The following is a 14,293-nucleotide window of genomic DNA, read 5'->3' as shown; positions in this document are numbered from 1 at the left end:
ATATTTTATACGCTCTTCTCATGTTTTGTATGCAAAACTCTGAATGTATAAAGTAACTAACAATTAAAACAGCCAGATAATTGTAACGAAGTAAAAGGTAATATTTTTCCATTTGAAACCTATTTATTGCTTCGTTCTTCCGATATTTCATGAATGCAGCAGTAGCTCGCGTGCGTGCACTAATGTGCACGCGGAGGGAGGTACCTAAAAATTTGCATCCCGGTGGGTGGGACGTGAGTGTAGCTGTTGTAAGGTGTGGTCTGTGGGTACATTGGTACTTTACCGTCTTGTCGGAGTACAGAGTCTTCAGGACAGGTAAGTGAAGTCCACAGTTCGGTTGGTTCTGTGTTCGAGGTTCTGCGGAAGATTATCTGACTTATCAGATCAGAGCTCAGACTGAAGCGGCTGCTCCTCTCTCTGTCTGCAGGGTGTGCCCACTAACTGCCAACTTAACTCTGCTTCCTGAATCACTTTCGTTACGATTTTCTCTCTACATTTTATTAATCACTCAGTTAAACCATCCTGAACATTATAGTGTAGATTTATATGGCTTTGCAGAATAACTTTTCAGTTGCAGTAATAACGTTCAGCCTTTGCTTTGAGTAAGAGAAGTGCGCTTTCCTGCTATTGCTCAATTCCTAAAGCTCTCACTGACGTTACAGGCTTGTGATCCAATCGTTTGTATGCAGGGCATAGTAGATAAAAGTTTGACAGCGGCATGTAAATGACCTTCAGGCTCTGAAATGTGCAATACACATGCATGTGAATTTTAATTTACCGTGTTGTTTATGCAGCGGTTAATACATGGAGCTATTTGCCTGAGGAATAACAGCTGTTATTGTGTTTGTTCAGAGGAGGAGTACAAAGTATTTAAACCATTTGTGTCTTAGCAACAGGATCCACTTTGTCTTCTTCTACGGTCTGTGGACCATATACACATGGTGCGCAGGAGCCACCTGCACTGTATTTACATCACAAACCACTCAGGTGTGGCTGCAAACCTACACACAGTGATCTGGTCACTGTTTGATTAGCAAATGTCCTTGCTGTCAAACTTCAGGACAGCATGTACTGTTTTTTTTTTTTTTTTTCTTTTGTTTTCCTTTTTGTTTGATTAGTAACACAAACTTTAATTGTGCTTGAGTGTGAATTACGTGAGAGTATCAGGGCCAAAATAAACTCAACCTTTCTGTATTAGTGCCAGTCATATATTTATATTTATTAATAGCTGTAATTATTTTGCATTTTGAAAATGAAGAGTTTAAATGCTGACAAGGATTAAGCTGAAATATCGAGAATAAGTGCCAGAGCATGCCATAAGAGAAAATAAATAAGATATTGCTTTATTTATTAATAAAATTATTTTTGCATTTTGAGAATAAAGTTTTTCAGCTTTATTCTCAAAATGAAAAAAAAGTCTAAATTTTGAGAATAAAGTTGAAATTCTGATAATATAAATAGAAGCTTTCATTATTAGCCAGGCGTAAGAGAAAATACGAGGTTGATTTGTTTTCATTTTGAGAATAAAGTTGAAATTTTTGGCAAAAAGGTCAAAATGTTTAAACAAAAGTTGAAATATTAAAAATAAAGGAAAAATGTTGGGAATAAAGTCGAAATAACGAGTCGAACTTTAAATATTAGTGCCATACAAAAGAAAAAATAAACCAGAGAAGGAAGCTTTTTTTCTTCTTTTTTTGCATTTTGAGAATAAAGTTGCAATGTCAAGAAATAACCCTAACCCTCCTCTCCTTTTTTCCTTTTTGCCTGCCTCTAATACTCTTCTGTTGTAAATGGAGGGTGTGGTCCATATATTAACATTTGTGTTATGGACAGACTTCCTACAGGACTTTGGCCTAAAAAAATTAAGTCTGTCTTTACAATACATTTTTAACTAAGTGGATTTTGACAAATATATGACAGTTGTCATTGGGGTAAGTTGATCCTTACAGACAGGAAAACCCTGCTACCTTTGCTCCCAGTGGTGTAATTACAGGTGTGTCCAAACAAACACTAGCTTAATGAGATTAGCTGCTGGGATGCCAGCAGCACAGACGTGGGACATAAGAGAGCCCAGGACCAAATGTGTGTGACGGAAACCCTCTCTTGAGATGATGAACAGCATACAATATTGATCAGAGGTTAATGAGGGTCACGCTCAAAACTGAGACCTTTTATGGCCCCTACACCTGATGCTCCACTTAATTTCTTCTTGTGCCACTGACAAACTGCCGTTATTTATTTTTTCTCTTGTAGCTTTCTGCACCTCCAGTTTGGAAATCTGCACTCTCCTTCCTACAATGGCAGCAGTAAGTCTGTCCCTTATCTGCTGTTCCACCTGTGCACAGAGGATAGAGTCAACAGTCTTGTAATCAACAACATTTACATTTATTTGCAACACCGGTAGAGACTTTGCTGTTATATTATGCTTGGTTTTGACTAGGGCTGGGCAGCAATAAAATATTCTGATTTTTCACCCTTTATCAGAATTATATTGCGATGATATGTAACTGCTATGATTCACAATCGCTAACTGGTGATGAAAAAGTTAAGTCTCTTAGGACTGTTCTAGATAGACACAAATTGTGGTACGAAAATTGAAACATTTTTAAGATTGCATTTCCTCTTAATGTTACTCATGATACTACCTTGCAACTCAATGCAACTGAAAAAATAGTTTTACAGTTATTAAATGTTGTCCTACATTTTGAAATTATAAAACACATCACTTTCTGACGCATAAATAGATGAATAGCTGTGCTTTGTACCATATTTGCATTATATTATAAGTATTATGGCTGTTATTTTGCCTTTAGCTCCCCTTAGATGTGTTTTAAGAACGGGTCCATCACTGGTTGAATGGGCGTCTGTAGCTCCATGTACACACTCCCCTCCTTCCTGCTCATTGAAAAATTCAGCCAATCCTGTATTTGAATATGCAAACATCATTTTCATAGTCACAGTCCGGTGTATGCGCTTGAAGTTTCAAATTTCTACGTCTATACATGTGTGATTGGCTTCCAAACTAGTTGCACAATATTGCAAAATCCTGCTCCCATCTGCACACTCTCAGATTTAAGGTGAGCACAGAGAAACTTTCTCCCTGCAGCAAATAATGTGAAAATAGCCCTCTAGCCTCACAACTGCACATACATCATTCTGCACAATGAAGGTCAAACATCCCAGTGAAGTGAACCATAAGCAAAACACATTTTTGTATGGACTTTAAGCTTTGTGACAGTTTATTTTATTTTTGGTAAATAGATGAATGGTTGTAAGTTTTTTTTTTTTTCATTTATCACCAGATTGGAAACCGTGGAACAGTGACTGAGGCGTCTGGTTTTAACGCAGAGACAGATGCCCAGAAGCTGAGACAAGCCATGAAGGGAGCTGGTGAGTGATCCATCCTGCCACTGTCACCCTAAAGCCATCATTAGCCAAAGATACGTTGGACCGTGTCATTAAGACGAGGTCTCTGTGGAGGAAAAATGTAATTATAATTTCCTTGGTCTCTCTCCTCCTCTCCAGGAAAGTTTGAAAACTAAATTCAGTGTCAGTGCTTGTGTTGTCATGGCAGCTTCATGTTTTCTATTTTCATTGTCTGTTCATTCTACTGAGTGCGTCCTTACACTTTGCCTCGCCTCACCTCACCTCTACATATTGTATTGTAAAGCTTCCTCTCCTCTTCTAGTATAAGGGGAAAATTGATCTTGACTTTGCTGATCATGCAGGAAGTAGAGGTAAAATAATCTCATTATGGGTTGTGCTTTCCTGACAGCATGTTGGCAGGTATGTACCACTCAAACAGGTACCTCCTGACAAACATTCGGGGCTATGTAACGGTCACATTTCCTTCACTATCAGCACATTCATGGTGTGGAATGTTGATGCTGTTAAGGTTTGCTAGTATAATTGTCTTCCCCTGACTCTACTTTGAGCTCTATTGCAAACAGATGGTTTCTATGCAGATGCCAACAAAACAACTGTGTGTTAGGATCATCTCCAGGGCTGCAGTCCTGCTGCCTGATTCTGTGTCAGACACATCAGGGCCGAACCCTTGTTCCTAACTTTTCCTTCCCTCCCTGCCATAGACCCACTTTTCATCATTTTGAGGGGGAGCAGGGGATATTAAGCAGGTCATCGGTATATGGCACTTAGAAGTGGTATACATAATCTGAAAGCTGCTCAGCACTGTGTGTCTATTCATAAATTTGCAATAAACATTGTTTTTTTTTTAAGGTGCTGAACTTTATGATTGCTGTATACGATTCTCGCGCTCTATCATGTTTCATAAGTTGTTGCAACAGTTTTTTGGATTTATACCATTTACTACACAGATTTGGGGCACAATTTAAAAGTTTTTGACCAGTCCAGAATTAATAAAAAAAAACAAAATTCCCTCCAAACTACCACATTAATACACAAAGACCTGGAGGAACACCAGAGAAAAAGATCATGCTGTGATTTGCTATCAAACACTTTTGACATTTGGCAACTGGATAACGAGCACTCCTGTCCGTGGATTGCTCAGTGAGCCCCTTATTGTCAATATATCCAGGAAAACCATCCATCTTCTAAATGTCCCAGGTCTCTAGCCTGTGGTTGTGAAGTTTCATGAAGCTGGGATTATCCTAGAGCTTACAATAGTTGATATTATACACTTGAGGTCAGTCTCACTACAATGAAATGGCTACTATGGGAACTAACATCATCACACATGAATGCAATTTGGCTCATTTAATCCACAAGAGTCTCAGCTTTCCAACCACACCCAAATTTATGATATTCCAGCTCTGTTCAGGGACCTCTAGTAATAGTGCAGAAATATTCAAAGGAAATAAAGCAAAACCAACATATTTCAACTGCATGCAAAAAATGCTGTTTTTTGCCCAAAACAGCATGAGATTAGCATAAAGTGGGCATGTCCATAAATGGGAGCCAATAGAACCATTTTCATTCAGAGATCTTGAGGTGAGACATGAAAAGACCCCTTTTGAAAAGTGCCATGCCAGTTTTTCCCTCGCCAAAATTTAGCCTAACTTTGGAGCGTTATTTAACCTACTTCGCCGACAAGTTAGCATGGCATGGTTTGTACCCACTGATGCTACATCTCCTTGTTTCATGGTATCGTCACTCTAGCTTAAGCCTACTACAGTCTCTTAAAGAGCGTAATGTTGGCTGCGGCCGTGGACGTCTTGAGAGCTACAAGAATTGAAATACATGATCATTACAACTGTAGATATTTAAGATTAATACTGGTTAATGATCTGAGCCTCTATATCATCTTATTTCTTACAGGCACTGATGAGGCAGCTGTCATTGAGGTCCTGGCACACCGTACCATTGCCCAGAGGCAGCGCATCAAAGAGGCCTACAAACAAGCAGTGGGGAAGGTGAGAGCTGTGACTGAGCTGTACTCAAAGGCAACAAACAGAGTGAATGAAAATGTGTTTTCCTTCAGAAGTCAGCACACATGTAGAAGAGAAATGAGCACTAGGAGTATTTTAAAAGTAGCCTTGATGGAGTCTGCTGTTGTCAAAAATATTGATTTATTGATATATTTGAATTCTGAAAATTTGAAATTATTTCACTACTCATTTTCTGCAGTATTAATGCACCTGTTCAAGCTGCGCTCTCTCCTCTCTCTGACAGCGAGTTGATACACACACACACAGCTGTGCCCACATAGCCCAGCCTCCTTTGACTATGTTCAGTAGTAAATTAACTTCGATGCTGTTGTGGATAATACACAGTACTATGTACTTCATTTCTAAGATTAGTTAATTAGATAATGTAGTTATCTTCTGTAGTTCTGTCGTGAGGGGTCTCTACCACATTAAAACAAAGACAAAAGACGTAGTTTGATGACATCAGGATCTTGGGAGTATTTGTCTTCATTGATTAACAACCACTGTTGCAGCTGGAAATCAATGTCATGCGACTCGGACAGAAATTATGTTCATGAATGAGGTAATATTAAAGTTTTATTCACATTGTGTTTAATCACTTTTGCAGACTTCCTTCCTCAGTCTAGTGTTTTCCTGGATGTTATGGCAACTCCCGGCCACTATGAAACATAAACTTACGGCTTGACAATTGTTGGAAACATTTAGGAAAACGTATCTCCACAGCTCAGCAAAACATATGACATATGTCTAGCGTTTTCAGACATTTTAATGCAGAAATGTTCCATAAAATAGCTTTTAAGACCTGATCTACAGAGAAAATGATAAATATTTTCTTGCTGTCATGTTATAGCCTTGTTATATTTATCATTTGATAAATACCAAAAATTTTATGTCCTCAGTCTTGTCAATTTTACCCCATTATTGAAAATGGTATAGAATATCAATCTTTTCCTGGGTAAGGTAGCGTAAGTTTGAAATTCCCATACCCAATAGTACGACTAACGCAGATAGTTGGCTGTAGTAGTGGATGTGTCATCTTGTAGCCTCTTTCCGTTGTTTACTCTCTCATCATTTGAGCATATAAGGTGGGTTTTGTTGTTCTAACATAGCACTGATAGTGTACAAGTTAACCATTAACTGTAAAGGAGAAATTATTACCACCTGTAAACAAACTTCAGGACAAAGAAGGCCTTGTAGTCTGTAAAAGAGGGAATGTACCCCTCTATAAATCAACGTCCACTGCACCCACAGAGGTACACTTCCACTGACTGCTTCTTTGTTTCATAATTATATGGATCAATATATTAACTAAAAAGTGAAGTCCAGTATGTTAACTCTGTTGACATAAAGAGATAATAACCAAACAAGCTCTTTGTGCTATTCGCAGCGAGACGTCAATAAAGTTAACTGGAAGTTCCTCTCAGGGAGCTGTAGAAAATGCAAAGCTTGTGAGAGGATTCCTTGCAGGCAAGCAGAAAGAGTGAGTCATGGTGACGCCTACATGTGGTCACACAGGCGAGTTGTGTGGAACAGCTCCTCTGCTCACAAAACTGTGTACAGAAACCACACCCTCTAGTGGAGACCCGAGTGAGGAAGAGTGGAATGTGTGAAGTCATGTGTCATGTCCACGCTGGCAACACAAAACCCCCCAAATAAAGCCAGTGTTTACTCATTTTGACACCAAAGATAAGCAGTTTTTATTACAGATTCTCCTCAATGAAAAAACTGAAGAACTGAGAGTGACTGGTCGGCTGTTCTTCCTGTTAATCCATCTGTTCCTGTCCTCCTACAGGACTTGGCTGATGGCCTTTCCTCAGAGCTGAGTGCGAACTTCAGGAGCGTTGTTCTAGGTCTGCTGATGCTGGCACCTGTCTATGATGCCTACGAGCTGAGGAATGCAATGAAGGTCAGAGATTCTCATATCTATATACATATCTGTAGATCTATATTTTTCGTATTATCAGGAGAACCAACAACGGATTTATCCATATTATAGTGTATGTGCTTAACAACCTTACTTATACCTTACTTTAATTTGCTTTGCTTGTTTTGGTAGACTGTCTAATATAAAGTTACAGTGTAACTCCAAGGATGTTAATAAGTAATTGCTGTTAAGAATTTAACAGATTTAAAATGCATTAACCAACAATTTATGTTTTGTGGGCCATTGCTCCAGAGCTCACAGGTTTTCTCATGGTTTGGTTTGGTCTGCCTAGTTAGTACCATGTTTAATAGTATAGTTAATGGCATAAAATGAAGAGTACCGTGTTTTAGTTTTTTTTTAGATGTTTTGTTGTTGATGTTATCAACAATTGGCATCGTTATATAAAATAAGTAGAGGTTTATGAGTGTCCTTTCAGTCTGCCTCTGACATATTCAACTATGTTATTGAATCTCCAGGTAATGTATTTGTGACATTAATGTCAGATCTGTTTTTTCTGTTTTTAAAACACTTTGTAGGTCTTTGGTCTGTTTAATGTTACATTACTGTAAATAAGTGGTTTTCAAACTGAGGTGTGGGCCCTATAGGTGGGGCATTGAGCACTGAGCAGAGGCATGGATGATGAGGGGAAAATATGGAGTGAAACTAATGTTGAATAAATATGATTTATGTAGGGAAACAACAGTGTCCTGTATTTAATGGATGAATCCTTTTTGTTGTAGTTGCTTCTTCTGTTAATGATTGCTTAAAAAAAGAGGGGGTGTGGGGTATGAACTGTTTTTCGCCTCTGAAGTGGGCATGCTAAAAAAGATTTTCACAGATTTTTTTTTTCACTTCTGGAGGAAATAAAGTAAATTGTGAACTTTTTTATTGTTTGACATGCAAAACGTGATGCAGCAGATTGTAGGCATGGTGCCACTAGTTTTTCAAAGACATGGATGTGACATATGTCTGCTCTCATGTATTGATGAAATTAGTCCTCAACAAATACACAGTTTACTCTTTTTTGAATAACTTTTGCTAAGAACTACAGTAACCAGGTGTTTTATGAAATTATTTAGCCTTTTAGAAATGCATGGTAATGTATTTGTGACATGTCATCAGTACAGATATGAACAAACGTGACTGGTGCTGAGAGGGACAGGTTAGGAAAGTCAAAGTATCGAGAGACAGACTAGCACATTATTGATTTTGGTCTTCTTATGGGATTTGTTGACAATCAAAGTATAAGCTATTGACAAACTTATCATTTAAGCTTCATTTCATTTAGTTCATTAACTTTTATCAGGTATTCAGAGTCTTCATGTTGTTTTTTAACACTCATCCATTCATCACAGGGTGCTGGAACAGAGGAGGCTTGTCTCATCGATATTCTCGCTTCAAGGTCAAATGCTGAAATAAACACCATCAACGCTTTCTACAAGAAAGGTAAGCGCGCCCCTTCTATGAATAGAACATATGACATCAGGTCATGGGTATGTCTCAGCATCTGTTGGCGCCCATGGGATGTGTATGATATCTGATATTGTCTATCAGTGACTAAGCCTCTTCTTTGTGTTGAAATGCAATGACCGCCATTATTAGAAAACAGTGGATGGCATAAATTATTCATAAAAGCCATTACTGCCGTCTTTGTAGCACTTTATTGTTTGCTCATTTGTTCTTCTGTGGTCGCAGTGACAGTAGCCGGAAAGTATTTCCAAATTGTTTTTTAAATGGCTTTGTCTTTCCATGCATGTAAATGAATTGTTATGGTATAGTGCTTTGTATTACTGACATGTACAGGTTTTGTACGAATTATACCAGCACAGTTGGTGAATTTAGATCACAACACAGTGAATATTACACATTTTTAACCTGTTCTTATGAACTAAATGTTGATTGAATTGTATAATAGCTGTAGAATAATGTCACTATACACATTTAGATTGGTTCCCTATACACCTCACTTTCACTATGCAAATCTGTCAGCCTCTGGCCATTATTTTTCTTAGGAAAATTATGTCTTCATTATAGACTAAATGAACAAATTAATTCATACTTTTTTATGTTTTTAACATTTTGCCCAAACTCAACCCCAGTGCCAACCCCTGCTGTTACTTGTCTTTGTGAAACAATAAGCTAATACTGCTAATGTTATGACTGCAATAAACATCATCACAGAAGCTTCCAATTTACCTCTCTGGTGAACATGCTTCTTTCTTTTCTCTTCTTTCCAAAGAGGAGTTAATTATTTCTTCACGGAGCCCGGCTCTGAGGGACAGAGAGCGGTCTGGTGTTGTGTGCAGGTTTTATCCTTGACAGCAGCACAAGCTATTATACCACTTGGAAATGCCAGGGGGAAAGTTGAAAAGTTTTCACTTTAATGAAACTGAATACATTTGCAAATATTTGCTTTCAAAACTTTTCAAAACTCTTTTTTTTTTATTAAACTAATAGAAAGTATGGCTCAAAACTCACTTTTTTGTTCTCTTTTGTTTGTGCAGTCATGGGATTCAGTTTTTAAAACACAAAGAATTAACAAATCTGCTTAACAAATCCACATTGAGCTCATTGTTTTGGTTTTATAAGACATTTACTGTATGGTAGAACCTGAGAAACTGCCTTGCACCAAACAGTAGACAAAGTTACTGAGTGGCTGGTGGACATGGTTAAAGGTATCAGGGTAGCTTTATTCATTATTTTACAACAAAGGATTATATAACAGGATAATAAGTTGTAGTTCCCTTTTTGCTGCTCACAAAAAGAAACATTATTTGTAGTACATTGGCTGAATGAATAATAAGTCGTAGAAACAAAAAATAAAGCAATAGTAGATAGATCTTTCTCAGAAGTTTGTGAAAACCAAAACAACTTAAAAGCAGAATGAATACTGGTTATAGAGTGTGTTCAGCAGGTGGCCAAAAATAATTGATAAGTTGATGACAGTTTGCTACTGACGCTGTTCATTAAATCTTTATAAGCTAGCTATAGCCATAACCATATGGTCTGTAGTGGCTGTGTGTGTCTGTCAGTTTGTATTGTTTTTCTGACCCCCAGTGGCCAAAATTGAACAGGTATTAGATTGCATGCATTACATTTAAATGACTTTATTATGTTTTTCATGGCAGAATATGGAAAGTCTTTGGAGGACGCTGTGTGTGGGGACACATCTGGAATGTTTCAGAGGGTTTTGGTGTCTTTACTCACGGTGAGCAAACCTTAGCCTGCAGCCTTTTAGCTTGAATCAATGAACGTTTTGATGGCACTTTATTATTGATTATGTAAAATTTAAAAAAAAAATTAAATTTGATGCAAGAATGCATTTAAAGTAACAAATATTAACTTCCTTGTATCATGGTGGAAAAGCTCAGCATTTCATGAGGTCAAATATTCTTTTCATTCAGAGTTTATTTGTCTGAGTTCAAACATTTTGAGATTCTTTTAGTCACAAATTGACTTATCAAATGTTAGAAGGAACTCAAGGTGAAAACTTTTTCAGCTGTTTTGTTTAGGGAAATGGAAGCAATAATCACTTCTGCATCATAAAAACACTTTTTTTTTTCTCTTACACTGCTGTCTCTTCTACGTTGCAGGCTGGCCGGGATGAAAGTGATAAAGTGGACGAGGCCCAGGCTGTTCAAGACGCCAAGGCAAGAGTTCAGGTTCTTTTAGACCAAAAAGTATGTGTTTCAGTCAAGACCCTCAGTTTTTTTATTAATGTTTGTGATTACAGGAAATCTATGAGGCTGGTGAGGCTCGATGGGGCACGGACGAGGTAAAATTCCTCACGGTGCTCTGTGTGAGGAACCGAAACCATCTGCTGCGAGGTACTGTCACTGCACATTCACACACATCATGTTAAAGTCTGCAGGCTTAATACACTTGTGTCTATCAGTGATGTGTCTCTAGTGAATATACTTCCTTTTACTTAGGGATAGTTCAGATTATTTAATGTGAGGTTGATTGAGGTACTTATCCATAGTCAGTGTTACCCACTGTAGATGTCAGTTTGTTCATCACTTTGTCTGTCATCTACTGTAGGTAATATACTGACATACCACCCCACATTAAATACTCCAAGCCATCCCTTTAAATTAGCTATTTAAGTTATGTACTTAAATCTAAGTATTTTACTGACCCGCTGTGGCAGCTTTAGGATCAAATACTCAGTTTCATCTTCATTCATGTCGTGTTGTGAGTTTGATCATGAAAAATCGTGTGTGACATGGATGGATTTGTTCTTGAATTAAAGCCATTAATCTTATTGTTTTCTTCCTTCAGTGTTCGAGGAGTATCAGAAGATTTCTGGGAGAGACATCGAGGACAGCATTAAGAGGGAGATGTCTGGCTGTCTGGAGGACGTCTTTCTGGCTATAGGTCTGTCTCTGCTGCAGCATGCTCCTTCAAATAGATATCTATTGCCAATTGATAATGATTTAAAAAATTAAAGGAAATACTATACAGCAGACCTGTTCCATTACTTATTGTGAAAGGTCAGATTTGAAAAAAGTAGTGTCGGACATTTATATTTCCTTTGTCTGACCTGCAAAGTTAGGGTTTAATTTGTAAAACAATGCACCTATGAAGAAAAACTTCAACTATTTTAGTTTTCTCAAATGGAAAGGAAACATTAAAACTACAGAACAAAACAATACGCATCTTTTTTTATTCAGTTTGACTATACCTTTCTTCTGTTTAAATGGATTGAGTTCAAACTTTTTAAAATAATATGTTTATCTGGCTTAACAACAGACATGACCAATTAATGGGCTAATTAGTTTCCTAATTCTTCACATTATCAATGAAAATGCCCATAAATGTTGACTGTTAGCAGGTTATTTTAAATAAAATCACAATTATGTACTTTTTCATATTTATAAATTATGAAAAAAAATAATTGTCTAGATTGAGTTGTTTAAGGGCCGGATTCTGGTCGATTGTATATGTTTGATACACAGTTTAGTATCTGCCTGTTTGCCAAATGCTCTGTCAGAGGTTGTTTTTTTTTTTTTTTTAACTTTGAGTTTATGCCACTGAATTTATAGTATTCATACTGTGAAAGAGTTGCACCTAATGTGCAGGGATTTGTTTCTGTCTTGTAGTGAAATGCATAAGGAGCAAGCCAGCGTTCTTTGCAGAGCGATTATACAAATCAATGAAGGTAAATATTTTATGCTTGTAATGGAGTAAGTGGAACAGACTGATTTTATCATACCGTATGTGGTGAAAACAAGTACAGGCAAAGTCTAGCACAGTATTAACAGTCTCTCTCTCTGTTTCTTGTCAGGGGCTGGGCACTACAGACAGCGTCCTCATCAGAATAATGGTTGCCAGGGCAGAGATTGACATGTTGGACATTAAGGCGCAGTTCCTGAAGATGTATGGCAAGACCCTCTACTCCTTCATCAAGGTGAAGCACTAAAAACAGGGCGGGGAAATACTGTAGTCAGCAAAAGCTTTGCAATACATGTGATATATACACCTGTGATATGATAATAATAGTAGTGATTCTAACTTAATGTAATGCCTTAATGAAGCTTTGCACCGTGATGGGACTTCAGTTCATCACTGCAGTCATTTAAAGGGTAACTCCGGTACTTTTCAACCTGTATTTGTGTTGACATGACTAAATGGGGACAATACACTTATCACCAGATTTCATATTATCACAATACTTGGATGCCAATTTGATACATATTGCGATTTTTAAATATTGTAGTGGGATCGATATGGACATAAGTTGAATCATACGCTTCTAGAGATCGTAGAGTCCAGAGTCATATTTCTGAAAACGATGCATATCACCTGTCAGTCAGCCTCTCTGAGTTTATTTCAGCAGGACCGTTACTATACTGCAAATAAAAGTGATCAATAAAATACTTTTTGAACTGCTACATTGTGTCATAAGATATGATACAGTGTCATAAGAAAATAATAAATAAAACAAGATGTTTGGTGAAACTTGACAGAGCCCCCTGGCTGTATTTTTAAACCCACTGGAACTTTTGAGTTTGAGTTTTGACCCTTTAAGGTTGCTGTAGGTCTTCACTTAAATTTGATTAGCTAAACTCGTGTCATGGGTAATATTGTCTGGCTTTTCATAGGTCTTGTAGTCTGAATGACAGCATCAGTTTGGCTTTGTGAGACTGATGACAGTTATTCCCTACACTGGTTCTTTTGAAGTCTCACTGATCTTTCTCTTACTGTGCAGGGAGACACGTCTGGTGACTACCGCAAAATCCTGCTGGAGCTGTGTGGAGGCGAGTAGAAGACACATCAGAACAACATCCAGCTCTGTCTTTTCTCTACAGACCAAATTATGAGCTCCTTTTTGTTCTCCATCGACAGCATACTGTTGCTTACATTTCTCTTCTTCCATTGCCTTTACATTTCACTTATTGACCGCAGTGCCTTGTTTTACCGTTTGTACTGTAATATCAATTAAACCAAAGACCAGTGACCTTTTACACATGTCTGTGTGTTTTGTTATCGATCCTGCGTTAAGGATTAATTAATGGTATTAGTTAGAGAGAGAGATATACGTTTCTCACATCTTTAAGGCCATAAAAGATGAATGTTATTGGCTTCCGGCTCTGGGTCTTGTTACAGCGCAACATTTTCATCATTGTCTAGTCAGGGAAGTCCATTTGTTTAATTGGTTGCAATTCCTCATTTGTTGAGTCAGCCCTTCATCATTTGACTCAATTACATTAACAGGCCGCTAGCTTGATTTGGGAGGCAGTAAAGTGTGCCCTAATCAAGTTAAGGAGGATGTCCCATAGCTCATACAAACTTACAGCACCATCTGAGAGCAATAAGCCTGGAAAATAACATGCAGTGGTTGTACTCAAGGTGACCACCAGGTGGAACCAAAATAACTCTCCATAAAGTTTTTTTTATAGCAGCAGTGCAGGAGAATCTAACAGCATGTTTAATGTTTTTGAATAGTACAGTCCTCAGTGTC

At 37.7% G+C, this 14,293-nt stretch overlaps 1 protein-coding gene across 1 annotated transcript; it reads left to right on the top strand.

Annotated features, from left to right (window-relative positions):
• Positions 1 to 211: 211 nt before the first annotated feature.
• On the top strand, positions 212 to 13,796 carry anxa4 (annexin A4). The gene is made up of 13 exons (XM_084746525.1): positions 212 to 315; positions 2,254 to 2,306; positions 3,303 to 3,390; positions 5,296 to 5,390; positions 7,198 to 7,311; positions 8,685 to 8,775; positions 10,458 to 10,537; positions 10,923 to 10,979; positions 11,063 to 11,156; positions 11,611 to 11,706; positions 12,432 to 12,490; positions 12,617 to 12,739; positions 13,541 to 13,796. Exons 2-13 carry the CDS (start codon positions 2,298 to 2,300, stop codon positions 13,595 to 13,597), a joined length of 963 nt encoding a protein of 320 aa, XP_084602651.1. The 5' UTR covers positions 212 to 315; positions 2,254 to 2,297; the 3' UTR covers positions 13,598 to 13,796.
• The last annotated feature ends 497 nt before the right edge of the window (positions 13,797 to 14,293 follow it).

This window comes from Lutjanus erythropterus, chromosome 20, assembly GCF_056507025.1.
Source record: "Lutjanus erythropterus isolate fLutEry1 chromosome 20, fLutEry1.hap2, whole genome shotgun sequence".
In the NCBI taxonomy this organism is placed as follows: Eukaryota; Metazoa; Chordata; class Actinopteri; order Lutjaniformes; family Lutjanidae; genus Lutjanus; species Lutjanus erythropterus.
Note: the sequence above shows the minus strand (reverse complement) of the source record. Positions and strands in the feature narration are given on the sequence as shown.

What these genes read in the sequence shown, in the direction of transcription:
- anxa4 (XM_084746525.1), top strand. An exon ending in CAACGCTTTCTACAAGAAAG is followed by an intron (nt 8,776 to 10,457) that starts GTAAGCGCGCCC and finishes TTTTCATGGCAG; the next exon opens with AATATGGAAAGTCTTTGGAG. An exon ending in GATTATACAAATCAATGAAG is followed by an intron (nt 12,491 to 12,616) that starts GTAAATATTTTA and finishes GTTTCTTGTCAG; the next exon opens with GGGCTGGGCACTACAGACAG.